General features: G+C 37.4%; 4 protein-coding genes across 4 annotated transcripts; 3 read left to right on the top strand and 1 right to left on the bottom strand.

Moving 5' to 3' along the window:
• Positions 1 to 652: 652 nt before the first annotated feature.
• Positions 653 to 3754, bottom strand: LOC135946838 (uncharacterized). The gene is made up of 3 exons (XM_065495260.1): positions 3572 to 3754; positions 2138 to 2302; positions 653 to 1684 (listed from the first exon to the last, which is right to left on the bottom strand). Exons 1-3 carry the CDS (start codon positions 3627 to 3629, stop codon positions 1479 to 1481), a joined length of 429 nt encoding a protein of 142 aa, XP_065351332.1. The 5' UTR covers positions 3630 to 3754; the 3' UTR covers positions 653 to 1478.
• Positions 3755 to 10614: 6860 nt separating this feature from the next.
• Positions 10615 to 13123, top strand: LOC135941112 (uncharacterized). Its single transcript, XM_065486403.1, has 3 exons — positions 10615 to 11075; positions 11622 to 11846; positions 12756 to 13123. The coding sequence occupies exons 1-3, from the start codon at positions 11006 to 11008 to the stop codon at positions 12956 to 12958; spliced, it is 498 nt and encodes a 165-aa protein (XP_065342475.1). The 5' UTR covers positions 10615 to 11005; the 3' UTR covers positions 12959 to 13123.
• A 1267-nt stretch (positions 13124 to 14390) lies between these two features.
• On the top strand, positions 14391 to 17916 carry LOC135934884 (uncharacterized). Its single transcript, XM_065476914.1, has 3 exons — positions 14391 to 14551; positions 16727 to 16966; positions 17076 to 17916. Exons 1-3 carry the CDS (start codon positions 14500 to 14502, stop codon positions 17300 to 17302), a joined length of 519 nt encoding a protein of 172 aa, XP_065332986.1. The 5' UTR covers positions 14391 to 14499; the 3' UTR covers positions 17303 to 17916.
• Positions 17917 to 19328: 1412 nt separating this feature from the next.
• Positions 19329 to 21623, top strand: LOC135934883 (UPAR/Ly6 domain-containing protein crok-like). The gene is made up of 3 exons (XM_065476913.1): positions 19329 to 19684; positions 20370 to 20555; positions 21225 to 21623. Exons 1-3 carry the CDS (start codon positions 19564 to 19566, stop codon positions 21452 to 21454), a joined length of 537 nt encoding a protein of 178 aa, XP_065332985.1. The 5' UTR covers positions 19329 to 19563; the 3' UTR covers positions 21455 to 21623.
• The last annotated feature ends 223 nt before the right edge of the window (positions 21624 to 21846 follow it).

Below are 21846 nucleotides of genomic sequence, written 5' to 3'. Positions count from 1 at the left end.
ATAAAAAATAATGTTTACAGTTGAAATTCAATACAGCTACCTCGTCGTATATACTGAGCTGTATATTCTATCTTACCACTCCAGAAATTTATCGCTAATAGAAATACAAACAGAAATACTAATACACCGACGTACCTGAATTTTTATTTCCAATGGAAACTCAGTTAGCTCCCAAGTGTGTTTGCCGTCATTGATCTATCAACAACAAAAGAATAATTTGTAGCTCCCTGATCTGATATTATGATTAAATGTAGCAGCACTCCACCTCGTTCGAAAAACAGAAGCTTAAATTACACAACGCCACGAGCAGTTGAGACGATGTAAAATTGATGCTGTTATTGCCAATTAGAGAGAAATGTAAGGAGAGGATTCATTTTATTTTATTCACTTTGTTTCTTTGCAGTTATCAAGGAATTTCACGATCTGAGGACATATTATATATTAAGGCCGCGGAATTGAATATGGTTATTATTTAAGGCTAAAAGGTATGCGACATTATTTTTACTTTTTTCATTGCATTTTTGTCACATGAAACTGTAAGAAGAATGTTTAATTTGAGAGCAAATCATAATAATTAGTTTTGCTTTAAGATTCATCGACCATTGATATTTTGAAAGGATATTTACTAAACAAATACATAAACACAGGCTCATAATATTTTTATCATTTTATTGAGATAAAATCTTCTTAAGAACAGTTTTATCGTACAACGATATTATGTAATTTTCTCATATCATCTCGCGAGGAGAGTGAAAACGACAATAACATATTCATTTTTTCCAAAGCAACGGTAAGCCTACAACTCATTTTTTTTTAATTCAGCCCTAAGTTTGTGATGCTTGATGCCTCTTCTGTAAATTTTACTTCCTCCGTCCTTCAATTAGCATAATTTATGTGCTGATATACCCGCTTGACATTCACAAAAAGCTTTTATTACCCTCCGTTGAGCTGCGTAAAAGAAGCAACGTTGCGATTTTTGGCACCAAGAAACATACTTATGACATGCGTACACCAGCAGCACATTTATCCCGTTTTTTTATATATATTATTACCAGGCAAAAATCGCAAAAAATCATACCTTCTTTTACTTTTAAATCTTTATTTACACACTAACACAGTGGAATCTCTCAACTTACTAAAGTTACGTTCAGTGGTGTCTTTATGTTTAAATTACTCGTCTCTAAAAAGAGTGGAAGGGTGTGTTTTAATTCCTGCTAAATATTTCATCTCTAAACATGCGCAATAAAAATCTGAGAATTGTGTGTGATGCGGAGTAAATGTTGCTTCAGATCTCAAGCTCAAGTTCTATTTTAGCTGCATCATAAACTATAACCCCAAAGATAAGGATTTCATTTGAAACGAATGGCGCGTAAGAGCTGGCGACGGATGGTGGAAGAATATTTCAAATATCTTGAGATGGTCATCTTTGTTTGTGTGTGAATGGAATCAAGTACAAGAACAGCTCTCGCGACGATCCCTTAGTAAAGGAAGAAACGGGCCAAGGCGGCCACGGCCACCGTCAACATCACTGACATAGAGCTGATGCCTGGTGCCGAGTTGCAGAAATCTACCGTGCAAGAACACACTTCTTGACGACCGCCAAATCCAGCCCTCTGGTAGCATTTGTCCACGTAGTTGGAGGTGTCATAGCCACAGGAACGGATGACGCGGTGATCAGCAGGCACTGAAAAGAGCATAAGTTTCAAATTTAAATTGTTTAAAATAATTTTGTAGAGTCAATAACGCTGACATTAAACAAAAATAAATGAGATAGGTCTACATTAACCCAGCTCAATGTTTAGAATAACCTTCAGCAAGAATGCAGCAATATATGCTACTGACAACATTTAGATACACCTGTCTGTTAACTCCAATTTATATAGATTTGTAAAATATTCATTCACAATGAATGAGTGCGAAACCACAATAATTATTATTTCTTTCAGAAATCAGTATGCATGAAAAAATTTCTTAAATAATTTGTATTAAACTTTTCGAATTGTCAGCGTCTGCATTTATGCTTCACATCTTTGCGTCACTAAATGTTGATAGAAAAACCTTATTGATAATTTATTGTGTCAGAGATTATCGGAATGAGACGATGCGTATGGAAATCTGTTTAGCACGCAATACTTACGTCCATTGACCTCGAAATCAATGTGCTGGACAATTTTGCGGCACATAGAGTAAGTGGCTCCATCGGGGGCGTTTTTGCAGTCCTGCTGAAGCGACTCAGGGGGTACGTCTTCCATGCACGCCTTGTCAGTGTTGCTGTTGCATACGAAGCACTGGATCGCGTATCCTAAACAGGGCAAACGTGACCCAAATATCAAAGTCAGCAAAAAAATAAAAATACACACAGGAAATTTATTAGTTTAACGAAATTACGAAGCAATGTTTTTGGAAGGTGAACAGCCGCGTAATGACTATAAATTCAACTCTTGAAATTTCAATATTAACCAACTGTTTTTGGCAAATAAAATTAATTTTGTCGCAGATTTGGTGATTTGTATTAAAGATGACGCAGTTCTAAATTAACAATGCGTATTTTATTTACGCAAATTGGGGGCAACTTTAAAAGAAAAAGGTCTCTCGCTGTCACAATTTTTCAAGCTTTTGTTTTCGTATTGTAGAAATAACGCCTTCGTAGCGTCTTTGTTTTTGCCTTTTTGATCGTGATCTGTTACTTAAAGTCAGGGCAAAGGTTGTTTGTTCTCTGGTCAAAGGCTGAAAAATAAAGACGGATGTCACAGAAGATAAAATGCTTTAAGCAGAGAGGTCGCGTGCTATCTAACCCACAAAAGGTCGCAGTTGCAAAATAAAATCTATCATCTAGACGTCTAAATGGATTATTTTGAAAATTGAATGTGGAAATTGTCCTGGTGTTGTAAACTTGCGCAAAGCTCAACAAGCAAACTCAATTTTCCTTGTTTCAAGAAAAGAGCAATAATCATTTCTACAGTTAAAATTGAAGCGTTTGTTGAGCTATGCGCAATTTTACCGTCACCAGGATAAAATGTACAACTAATCGACGCACGAGTATGAGTACGCCGACAATTTTCAGCATATTTTGGAAGAGAGAAGCAAGCGAGCAATCACCGGTTGAGAAATCTTATCATAATTGCTCTGTCAACAAGACTCTCTCTATTCGAGAGTAGGATCATATGTATTTCACAAGCCTCACAAACGGAGATGATATGTTTTATAAAGAATTACGAGGAACAAATTGGAAAGAGAAAGAGCGGAAAATTTTCAACTCGAAATCTATACTGGGTTGGTTACATTATAGAGAGCTGAATGCTGCAGCTGCGTCGGTCCTTGCGTATTGATCGACACGCTCAGCCACCTCTCTCCCAGACCACTTAAGTGAAAATTCAAAAAATAAGGCCAAAATCGTTGCGAGACACGCAAGCTGATAGACAAAATGTGTTCCTCGAGGAAAAGAACCGCTCAGGGACCGTCCCAATGGGCCAGAACCAAAAATCGATCGAAAGCGAGAGAATAGGGTAATATAACGCGGCCGGGGCAAATGGTTCTCGAGAGGGGTGCCGGAATGTGGGGCGCAGGGTACCTGTCTGTGCGCAGAGAACGAGCGCCAGGGCAGCAAGGCAGAAGAATTTGGCAGACATTTTGCGGCCGATAGAGGGTCAGGCACTGGCTCTTGGTCGAAGAATTGGCGATGCAAGCGGCCGTCCTGGGTGCACCCGCCGTAGAGACAGTAGTCGCGGATGGGCCAGGGATGGTACCGCGCCGTCGCCACACAGCGCCCCACCGATAAAATCTTTCTCTTGTTCGCTCTATCACGTGACCCGCGTGACGTCACTTCTCCGCGCTGCTAATTAGCCTGCTCCGCGGCTGCATAATTGCATCGCAAACACGACTTTCAGCAGGTGGCTCTAGTTTTCGGGACTCCTGTCCCCAGGCGCACCTAATGCTACAAATTACGATTTTGCTGTTCAACCTGCACTCAGTCGCGTCAACCTACAAATTTCGTAGCTGGTTTCGCTTTTGGCACTTTTTACACGCTAAAAGGCATATTGTTAACTAGAAAGCAAAGATATATAAATATATCAAAAATAAATAATAAGGAATAATTTATAATTGTACTGATCATTTCAACATCTGAATGAAACGGTTTCGAAAATGGAAGGCATGATAACATCTTCAAACGGTTTGTTTTACAAGAAGGTTCATCATTTAAAGCGTATTTTTGATAACAGACAGATATTTTTCCTAAAGATTTCAAAGTCTGTTCAAACAATATTCATGAAATCAATTTCAGATAAGAAACGGTCACAGTAATAGGAAATGCCTGTTTCGTTAATAATCTCGTTGAGCGCGCACGTTGGGTTGAAGTAAGAAAATACACATGATTCTAATTGGCTGGTTTCCTAATTCTGTGAAGACACACAAATGAACCTCAATTTTTTTCTGACGAAATGATTATTTTGGTACTTCAAATGAGAGATTTTTAAACATAATAGAATTCAATTTTTAATTATGCTATACACAACACAAATCCAATTTAATCCCACTTAAATTTTCAAAGTTATAAGAAAACTAACCTTGAGTTTCGTTACACAAAAAATAATGTAAAAGGAAACTACTATCAATTCAAATCAGGGTTTGCAGTTTTTTTCGTCCATTTTTCACGAAAAAAATCCGGTTTTTTCCAGACGATGATAATTTGCTATTTTTTCTGTGTTTAGCCAATTACAAAAATTGTGCATGCTTAAAGGCTTAAGGATGGATTTTTTATATAGACGGAATGATTTTTTTATTCATGAACTTAAAAACTAATCGTATTATAACCTTTAAACTTTTTTTTCAAAATATTTGTGATCTAGAATCAAATACATAGAAGCGATAAAAGCTTCCAATTTAATTATTCGAAATATAGAAAACACTGTCCCAAAGTTATTCTTTAGCTGGAAAAAATATTTGACATCTAGAATAACAACTGAAGTAAAGCCGTAAATATTAAAAACGTGTAAGTATTTCTTTACTAGGTAAAAAATGTTTCATATTTTATGTTTTTGGTCCTTTGACACTCGCACCCAAAAACAGCTTTTTGCGTCTCATAAAAGTCAAAACATGCTAAATTTTCAGCGAGAAAATTATGTTTCATTATGTTATCTTTGGGAAACAATTTAGGCAATTTTTTTCGATTTTCAATCGCGGTACAGTTGGGGTGTCCCATTTTTTATTGTATTTTAAATTTAATGTTTCAAAAGGGCGGTTAATTTCATGAAATTTCCGGAATAAAACATTGGTCATGCATATTACTATATATGTTAATTGTCCGCCTTGTAGCCTCGCCCTGAAATAAATGATAGCGTTTCATATAAAAATGTTATTCTATGCCCGATTTGAATCAATATTTTCAACAGTTCTTTATAATTTTATTTTGTCTCTAATCAGGACCTCTATTCGCGTTGTCTGTAGAAGCTATTAATCTTTGAAGGGTTCCCTGAACGGCAGTGACGGCTGTGACGAGAGAAAGGGTTAAAAATAGTCTGCAGCCGACTCTTCTGTTTATGACAATGCCCCTGTTGCTCCAAGAATATACATTTCCATCAGGCAGTGAATCTGAATTTTTAAACATCGCAATATTTAGCTAAACAAGAGTGACGTAGCAATTATTTTGCCGAATATATTTTTCAGATAATTAAGCTTGGTTGATTTTTCCATAATTTAATTAAAACGGACTTCATCTTCATTGAATTTCCCTTTATTCCTAGATATATTAGACAAAATAAAGTTTTTTCGAGAATATATAATATGCTTTCTTAAGAAAGTGGTTAGTTTAGTGACTCAAATTGCTCAAATTGCTCAACGGGCTGGGAGGCGCACCGGCGCCGACTCGCTACTTGCTGGTTTGCACCTTTCCAGCATGCGTGATTTGGCTTCACGGGACGAATGTCTAGCGTTTCATAATGCAGTCCTCGGTGCGGAGGCAAGTGGCCCTTGAGTGGGCTGGGTCCCTGTGCGGCCTGGTGCGCCCATGTTATCCGTTCGCGGTGTTATTGGGACCCGGGTTTCAGCATTCGTGCTAGTGCAGTGCGCGCCCTTCCTGGTCCTCCGGTCCTCGGACAGGGATAAAATGAGCAAAAAAAAAAAAAAGATGGGATTGAACAGGATGAAAGTACAGATTTTTTAATAATATCCCACTTAAGCATTCACATCACGCTGATGCGTACCCTTTGGCATATTCCCTGGACTAGCAATTAGTGAAACTATTTTTTTTAATGTGTTGTAATTTCGGGTTACTTGGTTTAGCCAAAAATAATTAAGCCCGAAAACTGACGACTTAAAAAGACCCCCGAAAAGTAAAATGCCCGAAAATTTGATGGAATCCAGAAAAAATATTGCAATAGCCCGAATTTTTTGCAAAACCCGAATATCACATAAAAGTGATTCTTTCCTGTGTTCAAAATAATTCAATTGAAAAAATTAATAAAAAAATGAAATAAGTAAAATTAATATTTTCGGATCAATGATTTTGTCAGTTTTCGGGCTTAATTATTTTGGGCCATACCATTGCCCGCGTAATTTCAAAATTATTTGGCAGTCAAATAATATATGTCACTGCCGAGAACTTTATCAGTCGGCCTTCTACTCGATCGGAATATACACATTCGCTCCCGGCGGCTGGAGTAGAGCGAGCATAAATTAAGCCTTGTGTTTGCATAACAATTTGACGCCGCTCGGGTAATCACACGTTTGGTGACGCCAATTACGCACACACCACGAGGCAAGCGGAATGAGTCGAAATGCTAAGGCTCCAGTTGTATAGCCAAAATTTTCAACAAAGATCGCATAATTTTTTTCAGGTAATGAATATTTACGTTAATTAGCAAATAAATAAATTGTGTATGTCAAATATTAAACTGCACGCTTCAGACAAGTAAACTCATTATGTAAAGTACAATTACACGTCAAATAAAATATTATTGTTGTTAATTTTCACAAATTGTCAAATACATTCATGTTATAGCAAGTCATTAAAAATATACATATAAGCATGTGAGAAAAGGCAGCCCTCCTGGCAAACAACTTACGAAAGCCCTGTCCAGGAGGATATTCCCTCTTTAATAGCCAGAAAATTAGGATCGGCTGCAGTGGGATGCAGCTGTATGAGATAAGATTAGAGGTCATTTCACAATAAATCAGAAAAAACCGAGAAGTGTGTTGATCCCAGAGAAATTTCTTTAATTTGTTCGTCTTGAAAACATAACAAATTAATGAAAAAAGTAACTGATTTTTTTAGCTCAGTGCATTATTTTAAGTACACCTGAACCCTACAAACTGATGCTCCAATCTTTTAATCCAAATGCGTGGAAATTAACTGATAAATACAGGATTACAAATTTGAACAACTTTTGATGAAATCAAAAAGGCATAAGAAAATCTTTGCAACAAAACAAATCTTGCCAAACATATAATGACAAAGTCTACACGTGTCCCTTACAGAATTTGTACCAGTCATGGGCACCGATATTAGGTCTAATTTCCAAAGTCCTGCAGCTAGTGCAGCAGACTACAGTGTAGATGTCAGCGTGGCTATGAGCACCAACCAACTTGACCTCCCTCATTCGGAGAACGCAGCAACTGCCTGAAAGTGTCGACCGCTCACATGTGTGTAGATGCTGCTCACAATATTTGAATGCCACTCGCACGGCTTTTCTGTGCATGGCCAGCCAGCCACTTGCGAGAAACGCACACATGTACATTTAATAATATGTGAAGTTTAAATCACATTAGGCAGTCACGTGATGCACCGCCGTACGTGTCGCCGCCGCCAGAGTTCTATATAACACTTTATTTTCAAGGGACACGCCGCTCATATGTGAACACTGACGTCAATAACAGTCAATTGTTTCTTTAACATCGATCGCTTAATTTTCAAGGAAAGGGTTTATTACTACAGTTTCGGCTCCTATTTCAAATTTTGAGCAAATTTAATAGAAATAAAAGAAAATTTAAATTTAAACCCTAATTTAGATCCACACAGAATAGAGCTCTGTGAGTGCTAAATTCTAAAGAAAATATTATGAGACCCAATTTAAAATTTTTATTTAGCTTGTCTGAAAGTCTCACGCATTCAAGAACAATTTTGGTACAGTACAAACAGAGGTTGTTTTTATGGATCTCAATATATGTACCAAGTCCAATCTGTTGGACACCAACTTCAAGGTCATCAACATAAAGTAAAAAACACGTTTCAATAACTGTCAGGGCTTTTTTTAAATGTTTTAACTTAGCATTTCCTTCTTAGACCAAATGCAATAGTTTTGGAAAATAACCGTGGGATTTGCTAATGCAATGCGGTAAATATACTGCAGGAATATATATTTTGTATTAGTCCATACAAATGTTAACGCTTAATTGAACTTCAATTTTTAAGCTGAGAAAACAATAAGCCACCGAGAAGTTAAGGGCTAAATTATTAATTATTCCGGTGGAAATGACAGTTTTTCAGATTTAAAGATTTACACAAGAATAACTTCACAATGCAAATCCATTTTCACTTGTGAAAAAAGAGCAAGTATTTTACAGGACTGTCTATTTTACTGGTAGCTATTGAATTAAAATATTTTAGGATAGTTTATTAACCATGAAAAATATTCTAGAATTGGAAAAAAAATATTAGTTGCATCAAGCTAAGTGACCAAAAATCAATAAAAGATTCCACAATTCCACATCATCAAAAATATCGGTTCACAAAAATTTAATAGCCACCAGACTAGACAAGCAACATATTTTCGAAATTGTTGTTGATATTAAGAAAACGGAATCAAGTTTCACAAGTGAGTTTACTCTTAAAATTCTTTCATATGGTTACAATATAAAATGACAAATTGACTTTTCGACGTTTAAAGGGAAGGTGGAACAAGAAATTTTATATTCTGATTTATATCAATTTTAAATAATCAGTTATGCTAATAAGACAGGGATAGAAAAGGTTGAAAGAGTAAAACATCGTGCAAACCAGAAATAAAAGCAATGCTGCTCTTATATTCTTTTGATTTCAATTTCTTAAGTATTCAGAGTGACCTAAAACAAATAGAAAATTTTAATTGAATCTAGATTTTTTTTTTGTTCTTTTTATTCCTGTCCGAAGACTGGGAAGGGCGTGCACTGCACTAGCACGAATGCTGAAACCCGGATCCCAATAACACCGCGAACGGATAACATGGGCGCACCAGGCCGCACAGGGACCCAGCCCACTGAAGGGTCACTTGCCTCCGCACCGAGGACTGCATTGAAACGCTAGAAGTTCGTCCCGTGAAGCCAACTCACGCATGCTGGAAAGGTGCAAACCAGCAAGTAGCGATTCGGCCTAGAGCTATGCAGCCGGTAGGGAGGGTTTCCACACTCAAAAAAAAAAATACTTATTTGATCACCAAAAATTGATGCTCTGTGTGATCACCGCCTTAAAACTGATCATTTGAGCGCGAGCGTTGCTTCTGCTCAAGTGATCACGAAAAGCTCGCCTCTGCTCAACTGATCACGAAAATCTTACCGTGCTCTCCGACTTGCAGTGGCCGCCGGCTGGACAATGCGAGAGCTCGCAAATGCAGATATTTTGCCTTCCCATTTAATTTTCCTAATGATTTTGGTCCCCGCCATGATGATTGAAGTATATAAACAAAACAAACACGCGTGAATGCAGTGCTTGGATTCTTTGCAGATTACGTTTTAAACACTCCGATCAAATATCACAGGTATCAGGCGATCACCCATCCATATACTGACTGCACTCAATGTTGCTTAATTTCGGTGATCTAACGAGAACCGTTGTGTCCAACATGCTACACCCTAGACATGTTTAAATCTTTTTTAACTTTTAACATCTATCAACCAATTACCGCGGTCACAAATTCATTCTGTAAATTCCTTACGGAATCCAGATGTAGTGACGCTCTGGCCTTTTTCGTGGTGTTACACAAAAGATCACTATACCAGAATATTAGCTTTGGTTTTAAAATCAGAAACTACACCCCCTACAATAAGGTACGTTCTTTCTTCCCTGTAAATCGCTACAGATGCACAGTTTTAAATGCTAGTAATCCTTTCGAAAGTCAGTAAAAAACTAAATGAACTCATAGAATTTGAAAGGATATGTGCAATAAAAATAGCTTATGATTCACATTTAAGGCAGCTTAAACAATTTGTTGCAATAAATAACAGTGGTAAATATTGCCCAGCCCTATTTTATCCTCGAGTTTCAGTGGGCTGTTCTCTAACACTACAAATGCCTAATTTCTATCCTTGATTAGAATTTCTTGATTTTTAAATATTTATAAATGCATGATAATACGATGAAATATTTTGGACAAATAAACCGAATTGAATAATATTACTTTTTAATAGTAGCAGGGCTCAGCGCGGCGTGAGTTGACATATACATTTTTAGACAATCGTTTTTGCAGTAATGCGAGTGGGTCTGCAACCTAAGCCTAATCTCCCCTAATTTTTGTGATACGTTTTGAGGCTTTTTTCGAACTTACTATGACTTGGAGGACTAAATAAATAATACTTTTAATTCAATACTTCACTACTCAAGCGGCAATGAAATAGTTTGGTAAACATGAACTTCAAGAGTCTGAATCTGAAGATCAATTGCGAGCTCGCTACAGAGCTTAAAACTTGACACAAGCTCGCCGCGGGCTGGATGGTTCGGAGGCTGAGAATAAATTGTCCAGCAGGCATCCACTGATCCCCCTGGGCTGGTGTGTGCGACTCGCGGCGACGAGCAGCCAAGTCATGATCAAATAATGCTTGCATTTGCTATGCACGTTGATTGAGAGAACAGTCGGGGGGTCCCCTCCAACCATAGACTTCTTGTAATGGTGCCTAGCAATGTGACCTGCCCACAGTCTATGTGTAACCCCATGGTTGTTTAGCAACAAAAGTAACAGCAGCTGCTCTGCTTCTTCAAATCCCTAATTTCTTTTCACGAGCGCGGACGTGTTTTCGTCGCCGCAATTGAATTTGAGCCATGAACACCTACAGCTGCGACCTGCCCAAATCGGCCTTTCTATTACTTATTTTATTCAACTGGACATCAGGCAAGTTAATATTCAATAATTGTCAAATTTCTAACAATTTAAACTAAATAACTAGTTGTCAGTTGGATTCATCCTGCTCTGCCCTTGAACTTTTTCGATGGTGTAGTTGCGGCAGGTTCTTTTAGTTTAATAGTCATTTTATCACGTGGCAAATTGATTTTTTGCGATTGATACGTTTGCTTCATTCTCCTCGAACACAAATGGCAACCCTTTTAGTAAGTTAAAATATCTAATAAAAAAAATTAGAATGTCTCACATGCTGGATTACAAGTGATATGCGTGGCATAATTTATTCTACATCAATCAATTCATAGAAGATTTTAACAAAACATGACACAATTAAACGATGATCACGTTGCACAGTTTCTCTTTTCCATTTGGAATCGCAGATTAATTACTTAAACTCATTGTCGATAAAACTAGTGAAAAACAAGTGCTATTTAAAATCAGTTAGCTTAGATGCTGATTGATATTCAAGCCATTAAGGTCAATGAACATCGACGAATAATGAATTAAACATAACTTATATTCTGTGTTTTCTTTCAGACGTGAATGGTATTAAATGTTTTGTTTGCAACTCAATGAGAGATGCTGAATGCACCGACCTGCGAGGATACCATTTAAGAAGTGGAAATGACTCTAGCGAAACAAATTTGTTGAGCCAACTCACAGAAGAAAAGGAAAATGTGAATTTAGCGCTTAGTTATCTCAAAGAGTGCGAAGATGGTGTTGGTGGCAAGGAGTCTTTCTGCAGGAAGACGGATCAATATAGTGAGTCTTCAAATTAAGGCTTCGATGATTCTGTAATGATTCATCCCTAAAAAAAGTTTCTTTTTAAAATTTGAAACAGGAAAAATTAATGAAAAAAACTTCTCACTGGGCAGCAAATGTATCCTCCAATGAATGAAGTTTTTTGTCCTAAAATTTTCGTGGCATAAGAATCAAATTTTTACTTTTTTCAATTTTTACTTTTCAATTTATTAAAAAGTGGAGTTTTAAGCTTGTGATTTTTATTATCACAGTGAGGCCAAGTGGCAGGGTTTAACAATTTTTTTACCTAAGTTTTTCCTTTGGACAGTGATTAGCAATGAGAGCGTAAGATCATTTTCAACTATAACAGTGATTGCAAATTTCTTGCAACTGATGCTGAACTAGGCGTAAATTTTTCTGGAGGCCCGAAATCATGCGTAAAAATTTTTCTTGTCAATACTTCACTCTTAGCCGCACTGTTCCACAGAGTGCTATGTATGTTTATTACTTTCAAAACCCTTTTATTGTTGATATTTTACTGTGTTGTGTGGAGGCCACTACCTAATTTGCATAGATTGATTTTATAATATAGATTTAGCCATTAAATCTAAAATAATTCACTTGCTAAGTACACGTGCATTCGAATATTCGAATAATATAATGTGCACTCTAAATTATTTGACTATTAGGAGGCAAATATTTCAAATATTAATAGGCTGACAACAATTTCCGTGAGTTGTTAAGGAATTTAAATGCACAAAAACTTGACTGAAATCGAATGACGTTTTTATTTTTCTAGTGCAACCAGTCAGCTATATAATTATTTTTCACACGACACATTGCACTAACTATCTAATTTAAGTGTAAATAACGGCAAAAATGATACAGTCGATTTGAATCTGTATGTTTGATTTTTGTAACTTGTTTCAGTTCATGTTCGGCGTATGAGAGTGGTAGTGAGGTCATGCGGCTGGTCAAAACACGATCGTGGTTGCTACTGGAGTGACAACAATGCGCGCACTGAGCATGTCTGCCAGTGCTTTGACGATGGATGCAATAGCGCTCCTGGTGGAGCCCAAATTATGTTCCTGTTCGCCGTCACCGCTTTTGGTGTTCTCTTTGTGGTGCGATAAGTGAGAAATGGGAGGACAAGTTGTGTGTTTAAGGATTTTTTTAACTATCTTCACGATGTGTTCCATTGTTGTAATTTTTGGAAAACTAACTCCAAGCAGCTAAGCTAAGATGTTTTTAGTGGTTAAATCGTGCAATTTTGCAATTAAAGGGCGAACTAAGACTGATAGAGTTCTTTAACAATAAATATAAACCATTTTATATAGCACATTAGCTCCACTTATTGATATAAATTTTTAAAACAATTAAATATTACTGCCTACCAGACGGTTTTGATCAAAACAACGTATATTTTAATTAGCTTTGTAAGATCATTTTATCTATTGGTGTGAAAATTAGGCAACCTTATTAGCCATAAAATACAACTCGGCACTCGGCATTTCTTAAATAAAGTTTGGTGGCTTTTTATAAAACAAAAGACGCGGCAATAATCGGTAGACCAAATCGTTAATTAAGCTGTTTACTTCTTTTCTCCCTACCTCTAATACAGCTCTATAGCTATCAAAGAGCACACACCGCCAGATGGTTTATCATGGAAAATCTGTTGACCTTACTACTATTTATATTCATGGCTAGGCTGACAAGCTGTTGTCGAATTAGCCTGCATGTCTCAAGGTTTAACTTATTTTATTCCTTTATATAGCTAGCAACATTAGATGAGTTTAGGGGCCCTTTTCCAAAAATTCATATTAAAAATACACTCGTGGATTGCTCTATGGGATATCAAGTTAGCAAACGCAAGTTTTATGATAGGAAGTACACTGGCAAAGTAAAAATTGAGCTTTGCGTCTGGTATTGATCGGAGCTCTTTGGCCAACGGAGTCGAGAAGGCGCCCATCTTTGTGGCGCCGCACGTCAAATTGGGAATAAATAGAAATATGAGAAAATACAAACATAACTTGCTTTTAAACATGAAAATGCTAGCATTTTACGATTAATTGCAGACAAACGGTTTCTAGTATGAAACTCTTATGCTGGCATATAACAATGATATTATTAATTTATTGAAAAATCCAATATGTAGAAAAAATGTAACAGCAAATTTAATGGATAATAGTCGAGCTTGATCAGCCAAATCAACCTTAAAACTGCTGAAAAATATTCACCCCGTGAAAATAAGAGGTGGAAAATGAACCTACACGAATGAAAATAAAAATATTTATTTATTTGCCCTAGAATCCCCAAATATCTAGCTGCCAAGTAACATGCTTCTTGTGAGGAAAATACGCTAAAGTTTTAAGTGAGACCAAATTGAAATACAAGAAGTTAAGAAATTTAATGTCCCTCTTCGCTAATAAAAGGCGTGAGAAGTTTGGCTTTGAGCACAAAGAGCTTGAAAATTGCATTTAGTAAGGAGAGTACAAGTAGTGGAAGTTATCCACGCGGCTGTGCGAGAGTATGGGAGGTACGCACGCGGTCGCAGACACAGCTCGGTTTAACTGCGCAACTCTGGCGGCAGAGGCCTCACCAGGATCGGCGTCAGTGCGAACCCTGCAGCGTTGTTTTCCCGGCACCCTAGAACACTCGACCGGCAAACCTCGACATGGCCAACTCAGTGCTCCTACTTCTCGTCCTGGCAGCCACCGCCCATCAAGGTATACCTTGCATAAGGCGCAAAGAAACTAGATCTTTTCAAAAAATACTAAACAAAGTTATCTTGTTACGAGTAGTTAAGGAGTTTATCGATTTGTGCTCATTCCTTACCAATCTCCGCTTGGCCCATGCCAAATTTCATTCAAGACGCCCTTACTTTAAACTATTGCTTAAAACCTTCCTCCTTTTGATCTTTCTTTCCAACGAATTTCAGCGTCACAGTATAGATCCATATTTCACGGAAAGAAAATATTAAAAGGAGGAAATTTTAAAACAACGAGGATAATTTAAATATGGAACAACTAATCTTAAGTGTCGACATTGTAACAAAGATTATTTGAAATTGTTTCTTAAAATCTATGCATGACTCAAAACTCATTTCGTTTAACACCTATCCTTTATTTTAAAAACTTCATGGACATACTAATTTTAATTTCAATGTAAAAATAGATCCATTCATAGTATTGGTCGGCGTTGCTCACATCACTGGTTATACGATCCGGTCTTAAAAATTTCTCACTCGAAAAAGAAACTCGTGCCAAAAATTAATTTCGTTCGGTATAACCGGCTTGATGACATCACTACTAAAGATAATGCTAAAAACTAAGACATGATTCAACGAGGAAAATACAGACATCTTAACACGGCATTATGTTTGTGTCAAATCTGTGATTGTTCTTGAACAATATTCTTCGTTTAAATGCGAAAATGACATAAATTAACCTTCGCAAAGCATTTAAAAACCTTTTGAGCAATTAAAATGCTTTATGAAAAAAGCAAATAATGTGTTTATTCAATCTCAATATATCATTTCTTAGCCGTTTCAGATGTAAATCAAAATCAAATTAGATTAAATGAAGATAAATAAAGTAGAGCTTTACATGCAAACAATTCAGAACATTTTGCATTGTTGACTACAGCAGGCGAGGACCAGTTAAATTTTAGATTTTGCCAAATTTCTCGACAAATTAAACGGGTTTCCAGTGATGTTTCGCTTGCTTTCGATCTCTCTCGACGCGATCTATCCAATGGCTCGAAAATTATGAGCTAAATTTCCCTTCTGGCGAAATAAATCATTATTTCCAATAAGGAAACTGTGTTCGCCGCTTGATTAACATGCAAATTTTTGGGCCGATTTTATGAACAATTTAAACGGAAACTGGGACAATTTTTTTTTAGATAATCAAGTAAAGGGAAAAAGTATTTTTCACGAATTTTCCGAAAAAGCTTTACAGCTATATTCAACCAAAAGTACTGATACGCAATCACGATGTCAAGGATCGTTAAAATAATTCAAACTGTCCAATTTTGTTTAAACCACGATGACATTGCTGAAAATTTAAATAAAGGGTGCTTATTATTCAAACATTGAAATACTAAACAATTAGATTCAACAGCACCTTAAATATAGCTGTTGGAATGTTGCTTTACAGTAAGTTTGTGTAAACAAAGGTTCCAAATAGACTGACCAGATTTTACGATGTACGTGTCCCTTGTCAGTTTCGGTTTTACCAAGAACCTCGGTCACGCACAGAATTAATGAGTATTAGTCATTGTTTAGTGTCGGGGAAGGGCAGCGCATTTGCACGCAACGCACCAATAATTAGCAAACAGCCATTAATGTCTAGGTCCACACCTGGCTTTCCGCTTTGTTCGCACGGCCAAATTCTCAGACTCATTTGTTTGCGCTGCGCGTGAGAGTTGCTACATTTCCAAGCAAAAGTGCTGTCCGTTCTAATTGAATTTACAAGCAAGGTGACATGGTGCGAAAAATTCCCAAGCACTCTTCTGAAGTTGAATTTTCCTGCTTGTTGATGCTAACAAGTCGGATAGGGCGTGTTCGGTGCTATGCATACAGCAGTGTGTCAGATCCGTTCCCTGATAGGGAAAATCCTCACAATCAGCATTACAAGCAGACGCGGAAAAATTGACGTGGTCGTTTTTAATTTATCGTCAAAGACTGACAAATCGATTAGTGCTATATGTTGTGTAGTTTTGGGTACAAACACAATGACACAATTTAGACTCTGTTACTCTTTTATTTTAGATAAGAGATCTAGTGTCATGTGCGTGACAATCGTCCTTCATAAAATGTTGGTAAATTCGATAAAAATGCGCGTGTGACCTTTAAAATTAAAATGGTTTTTTATGTCTAGTTAATATTTAAAATCTTTCAGGATTGGCTATCAAGTGCTACCAATGCTCCTCAAAGAGCAACAACGAATGCCTCAACCCATCTATGATGGGAGACTTGAAGCCAGTCGAGTGCACCCCTAGCATGCAGTGGACGTCCAAGCAGCTTAACGACGTTCTCCCGTCTGGAGTCAACAAGTTTTTGGATAGTGTGACCTCGTCCATTGGCTCAATTGCTTCTAACGCCCCCATTGAAATGGTCTGCATGAAGACCAATATCAAAGGTATTTGAAATTTTGGTTAACAAAATGAGTTTTTTTATTTGCTTTCCCAATACTTTTAGGACTGGTAGAATTTTGAAATTGATGCATTATTTGTTTTATGCGGTTCCAGCTGGTGAAGAAACCGTGGTTATGCGCAACTGTGCTGCCGCTCTCACCTTGAATGATGGCTCTCCTAAGGGCTCAGGGGTGTGCGAGCAAGTGAAGAAGGCCGCTGATGGCAAGGCCGAGTACTGCGGGGTGTGCGACAGTGACGGTTGCAACACCGCCACCGCCCTAAAATCTTTCGGGTTCACACTCCTCGCACCTATTGTGGCTATTTTCTACAAGTTTGCTTAAAAGTTTCGTAATTAAAATTTGCGACCAATAACAAATACAAAAATCTGCCTATCACGATTATTTTCTAGGTGCTGATTAGAAAAATATATTAGTGTATTAATAACAACTTACGATTTCACTTAACGATTTTTCGGATTTTTATGGGTATGATGTATTCAATTTTTATATGCAAATTTTTATTCAATCTCAGATATTTACTTTTGATAATTATTTCGTTTTAGATTCCTCGACGTTTGCTAAAAGCTACTCAAGGAATGTGAAATCTGCGGAAATTATACATAACGCAGCGTATTTTCTGAATCTCGAATTATTTACCAATGCACACATTTTGATGCTAATCAATTCAAAAGGCTTGGAGAACCACTTAAAGTAGTATTAATTAAAACTGCTAAATTTAAATCCTCTATAATATACAGGTATTGAAATGACACATAATAGCCACTTGCAGTTCAAGTGTTAGTGTAACAAAGAGGAGGTTGACAGCCACCAATTATAAATCATTTTAAGCGTTTAACCTCATTTTCTTGTGCACTGCAATAAGAACAAAGAATTGTGAGAGGAGGAGAAAAGAATGTTGAATAAAGAGAGCTGAAATTTATCTTCTCACAAAATAATGTTGTCCTTGTCTTATCTTTCCTACCTGCATTGATAATATATAGTCAAAACCATTGTTGGGAAACCGTTTCAAAATTGGGCATCCGAATAATATACTGTGCATCATAATATATTATTTCAACCACGAATTACACTTCGCATTAGAAGCTTAGAAGCCCTTACAACTATTTCGATCAAAACTAATTGAAAGATTCACGACACGTCTAATTGGATATGTTAACAGGTCATTAATTAAGATCATGCAATCCGTGTCTGCATCAAACAGCCCAAATCAAATATTAATCCAGGTACATGAGGCCGATACACGCAGCTTGGCAGTGTCACTCAATTTGCATCGAGAACGCTTCGTAATTTCCTGCACACGCCTTTCATTAAATCAGACTTAATAACGCGACAGCTGACCAAGAGCGCAATTCACACAAACCGTTCAATACTGGGCTGCAGAGGCCGGGGAACAAGCGTTAAGTATTTTCAGGCACTCGCTTTATTGGGTGCAATTCATCAATGTCAAGAACACTCGCTCGCTGCGTTATTTCCGATATTTTTCAACAAGACTGATGTTTGATCAATTTTCTGCGCACATGTAATCAACGTAATAAGATTTGCACAGAAACACTTTCCAACTCTTTCATGTGTGTTAATTACAAGCTGTTTACATTTTAAATATATTAGGATCATTATTGTTTTGAACAAGGGGCCAGTTTAGGGCACATTTCCCATCTGACTTCAGGTGCACTCTTGCAATTGTGTTAACTCCAGATGTAAAAAGATTTAATTTTGAGATTATGAAAGCTAAAACTACGTCTGTAATTCGTGGTCGATTAAATAGAAAAAAATCAATATTTTCTAATGCGATCGGTTTAAAATGTTTAGAATTTCTTTGTAACACATCCCAGATTTGTTTAGTACGAATCCTCAGCAGCAGAATTTAACCTGTTATTATATAGCAATAATTATGCATACACTTTTCTCAAATGAACCTTGGTACATTCTATTAGCAGATTAAAGCGATATTTACAAACACAAAAAACCATAAGTACACAATCAGTAAAGAGTACAACTGTGGATCCAGAAATTAAAAAATGAAACTAGGTTCTGGAATGACAGATGAACCAAATCTAGAAAGTGAAAGCTACTGATGTATCTGTTGCATGCGTTGCATAATTCCAACAAAACAGCATTTAGCAATGCAGCTCTTTTAATATACATCCAGAGCAGCGCTGAGCTGCACACACACAGCACACAACCCACTAAAAACAAATTATGCAAACATTAATTATAGAAAACGAATTCAGCGTGTGCATGGATAATCGTGGCTCTCAGGCGATCGAGCCAGCAGCCGGTGGCAATAATTTATTTACAAGTGGCGCTTATCGCGTGCACGGCTCTAATTGATGATCGACGCAGCGCGTGTTGCTCAACCGCGCGCGCGGTGCCGTTTGACAGGAGGGTGGCCGCCAGCGACGGCGGCCGCTTCCTGCCGGGGCGGCCGCTGGGTCAGCCAGCCGCCGACGGGGTCAAGCGGCGCTCGCCAAATCGCCTCATTACGCCAATTACCGTGCTGAATGGCGAGCCGAATCGAGCCAGCTAAGTCAGTGATGTAAAAGCCACTTGAGATATCGCAGGGGGCGGCTGATCGCCTCTTGATGTGCATCTCGCTGGACCAGAAATCTGCTCAGTTGCATCCTCCCTGCGACACAATGAACAACAAGAGTCAGTTGGCGTTGCTGGCCATCGTTCTTGTGGTCACCTCCAACATTCGAACAGGTATATTTAGTAACAACTGCATTATTTGAATAATATTTTTTGTTCACATTTCCACACCTGTGGTTAATTATTTTCGCAAGGCTTAGAGTTAAAATGCATCTTCCTCAGTACTCAGTGCATAGCGAGCTGATATATACCTTTTCCGTTAATCCACAGAAATTTTCCGCTCCTGTAGAAGTATGAACAAAAACCGATCGCTATATACACTGCATTTAACTTCAACTAAAAATTATGAAAAACTCGTGTTCATCTGCCTGCATTTGCATTTACCAATGAATCACAAGAGAGTAATCATTCTCTTCGTCACCGGGGGCCAGACGAGCGGTGAAATTTATTCCTACCATTCAGATCCAAGATAGTGTCGAATAATGAGCAACTTATTTGAGCTCTCTTTCTCTTTTACTTTCTGTACGAGTTTCGCGAGTGTGTTTTTCTAATCCAAAAAATAGCGTAACTAATTCATGTAGTGCAAATTATATAATAATTAATCTTGTTTAAAACTCGCTTCTTTACCACATTTTAATCAAAGCGCCGTAACAACCTGACGTCGCGTGAATCTGGCCCCCGGTGCTCTTAGTTAGAAGCATTATTGAAAACTGATTTAAAAAAAGGTACAATTCCGTGAAAATATTTAAAAAATAATTCAATCTCGGTTTCAATTTCAAATAATTTGATTCAAATTTAGGAAGTGCATTGCGATGCTGGGTGTGTTCGAGCCTTGTGGATGGCGTCTGCGGAGATCCATTTAATTCGAGCATTTCCTCTCATACAACTGAATGTGCGCCCCCACGGCGCCAACACAGCTCTTATAGCAACAGCCCTTTCCAAGCCGATGGTATCAGTCACGTTTGCAAGAAAGTCATCCAGCGAGGTACGCGACGTAGAAATTTCACAACTGCATGACGAGCAGATATTAATATTTAATCAGGCATGTGAAGCATAAAACCTAATTGTAGAGCTAGTTATAAAAGCTTTCAATTTAATAGTCAAGCGATTATCCATATCTATTCTATTAAATTCCAATTGTAAATTGCACCGCTGCAGCTCTTTGTAATGAGCAGAAGATCGGTTCCGTTTTCTATTGGCTTCATCCGTTAATTCTTATTTAAGTTATGAAACAACAAAGGTTGCTTTCCTTGACATTTTCTTAGTGTGACACATGGAGTGCTCAGATCATTTTTTTTAATTCAGCTCCTCCTTTACATTAAGCCATTTACCTAAGTTTTAATTACTCTATTTTATTTCACTTTTCGCACATGTTTCAGCAAAATATTAAAAAAATGCGATGAAGTCGGGAGTGCCTGTAGAATTTAAATCAATCACAATTAGAGTAGGGCAGTCTTGCCTGACCGTGAAACTGACTTGAGCACTGTAAGAAATTAAGCTGTAACGTCCAATTTTTTACTAAAAAAAATGTTATCAGCAAACATAAGGGAAACGACCATTTTAAAATGAGAGCTAACTAACAGTTGAATTATTATATTATTATAGTATACATTTATTCTCTCCATGGTGTCTACAAAAGTTTCAAATTGTTCAGAAAACGGCGCACTGACAGTGGTACGTTCGTGTGGCTACGAGAAACATCCTGGAGAGGCGTGCGGTGAGGAGACGCATGATCGGCGTATCTCTGCACGCCACCACCGCGACGACGTCAAATTCTGCGAGGTTTGTCGCGAAGACGGCTGCAATACGGCCACCACCTTGTTCTCCTTACTGACCAGCCTGCTCGCCTCTGCGGGGGTGGTGCTACTTATCATTCTCGGATAAATGATTCATTTTTAATCTCAATAAATTTTATTTAAATAAAATTTTTATCAAAAACTAACTTATTTGCATTTGTTTTAAATTAAAATATTCTCAGGGATCATATAGATGTTATAGAAGATTTTCAAAAATGTGTAGTGCCTTTACCAATAAATTCGTTCTACCTTATCTACTCCGTCCTTGTTAATGTACAATATTACTTAAAAGAATACTGCCTGGTACTATTTCAATAAAGGTTATTTCAAGAAAAACACTGTTGTAAATATTAAGTATTTCTTATAAGAAAGGAGCATTTCAGGCTGTGGGAAATTTTTCAGTAAATGGTTTGTGTGGATAAAGATAATAGTGTTGCGGCCAAGCAACATGATAAGCCGAACCAGCGAGAGTGGTGTGAC

This window comes from Cloeon dipterum, chromosome 1, assembly GCF_949628265.1.
Source record: "Cloeon dipterum chromosome 1, ieCloDipt1.1, whole genome shotgun sequence".
Taxonomy (NCBI): Eukaryota; Metazoa; Arthropoda; class Insecta; order Ephemeroptera; family Baetidae; genus Cloeon; species Cloeon dipterum.
This window is presented reverse-complemented; position numbering and strand designations above follow the sequence as displayed.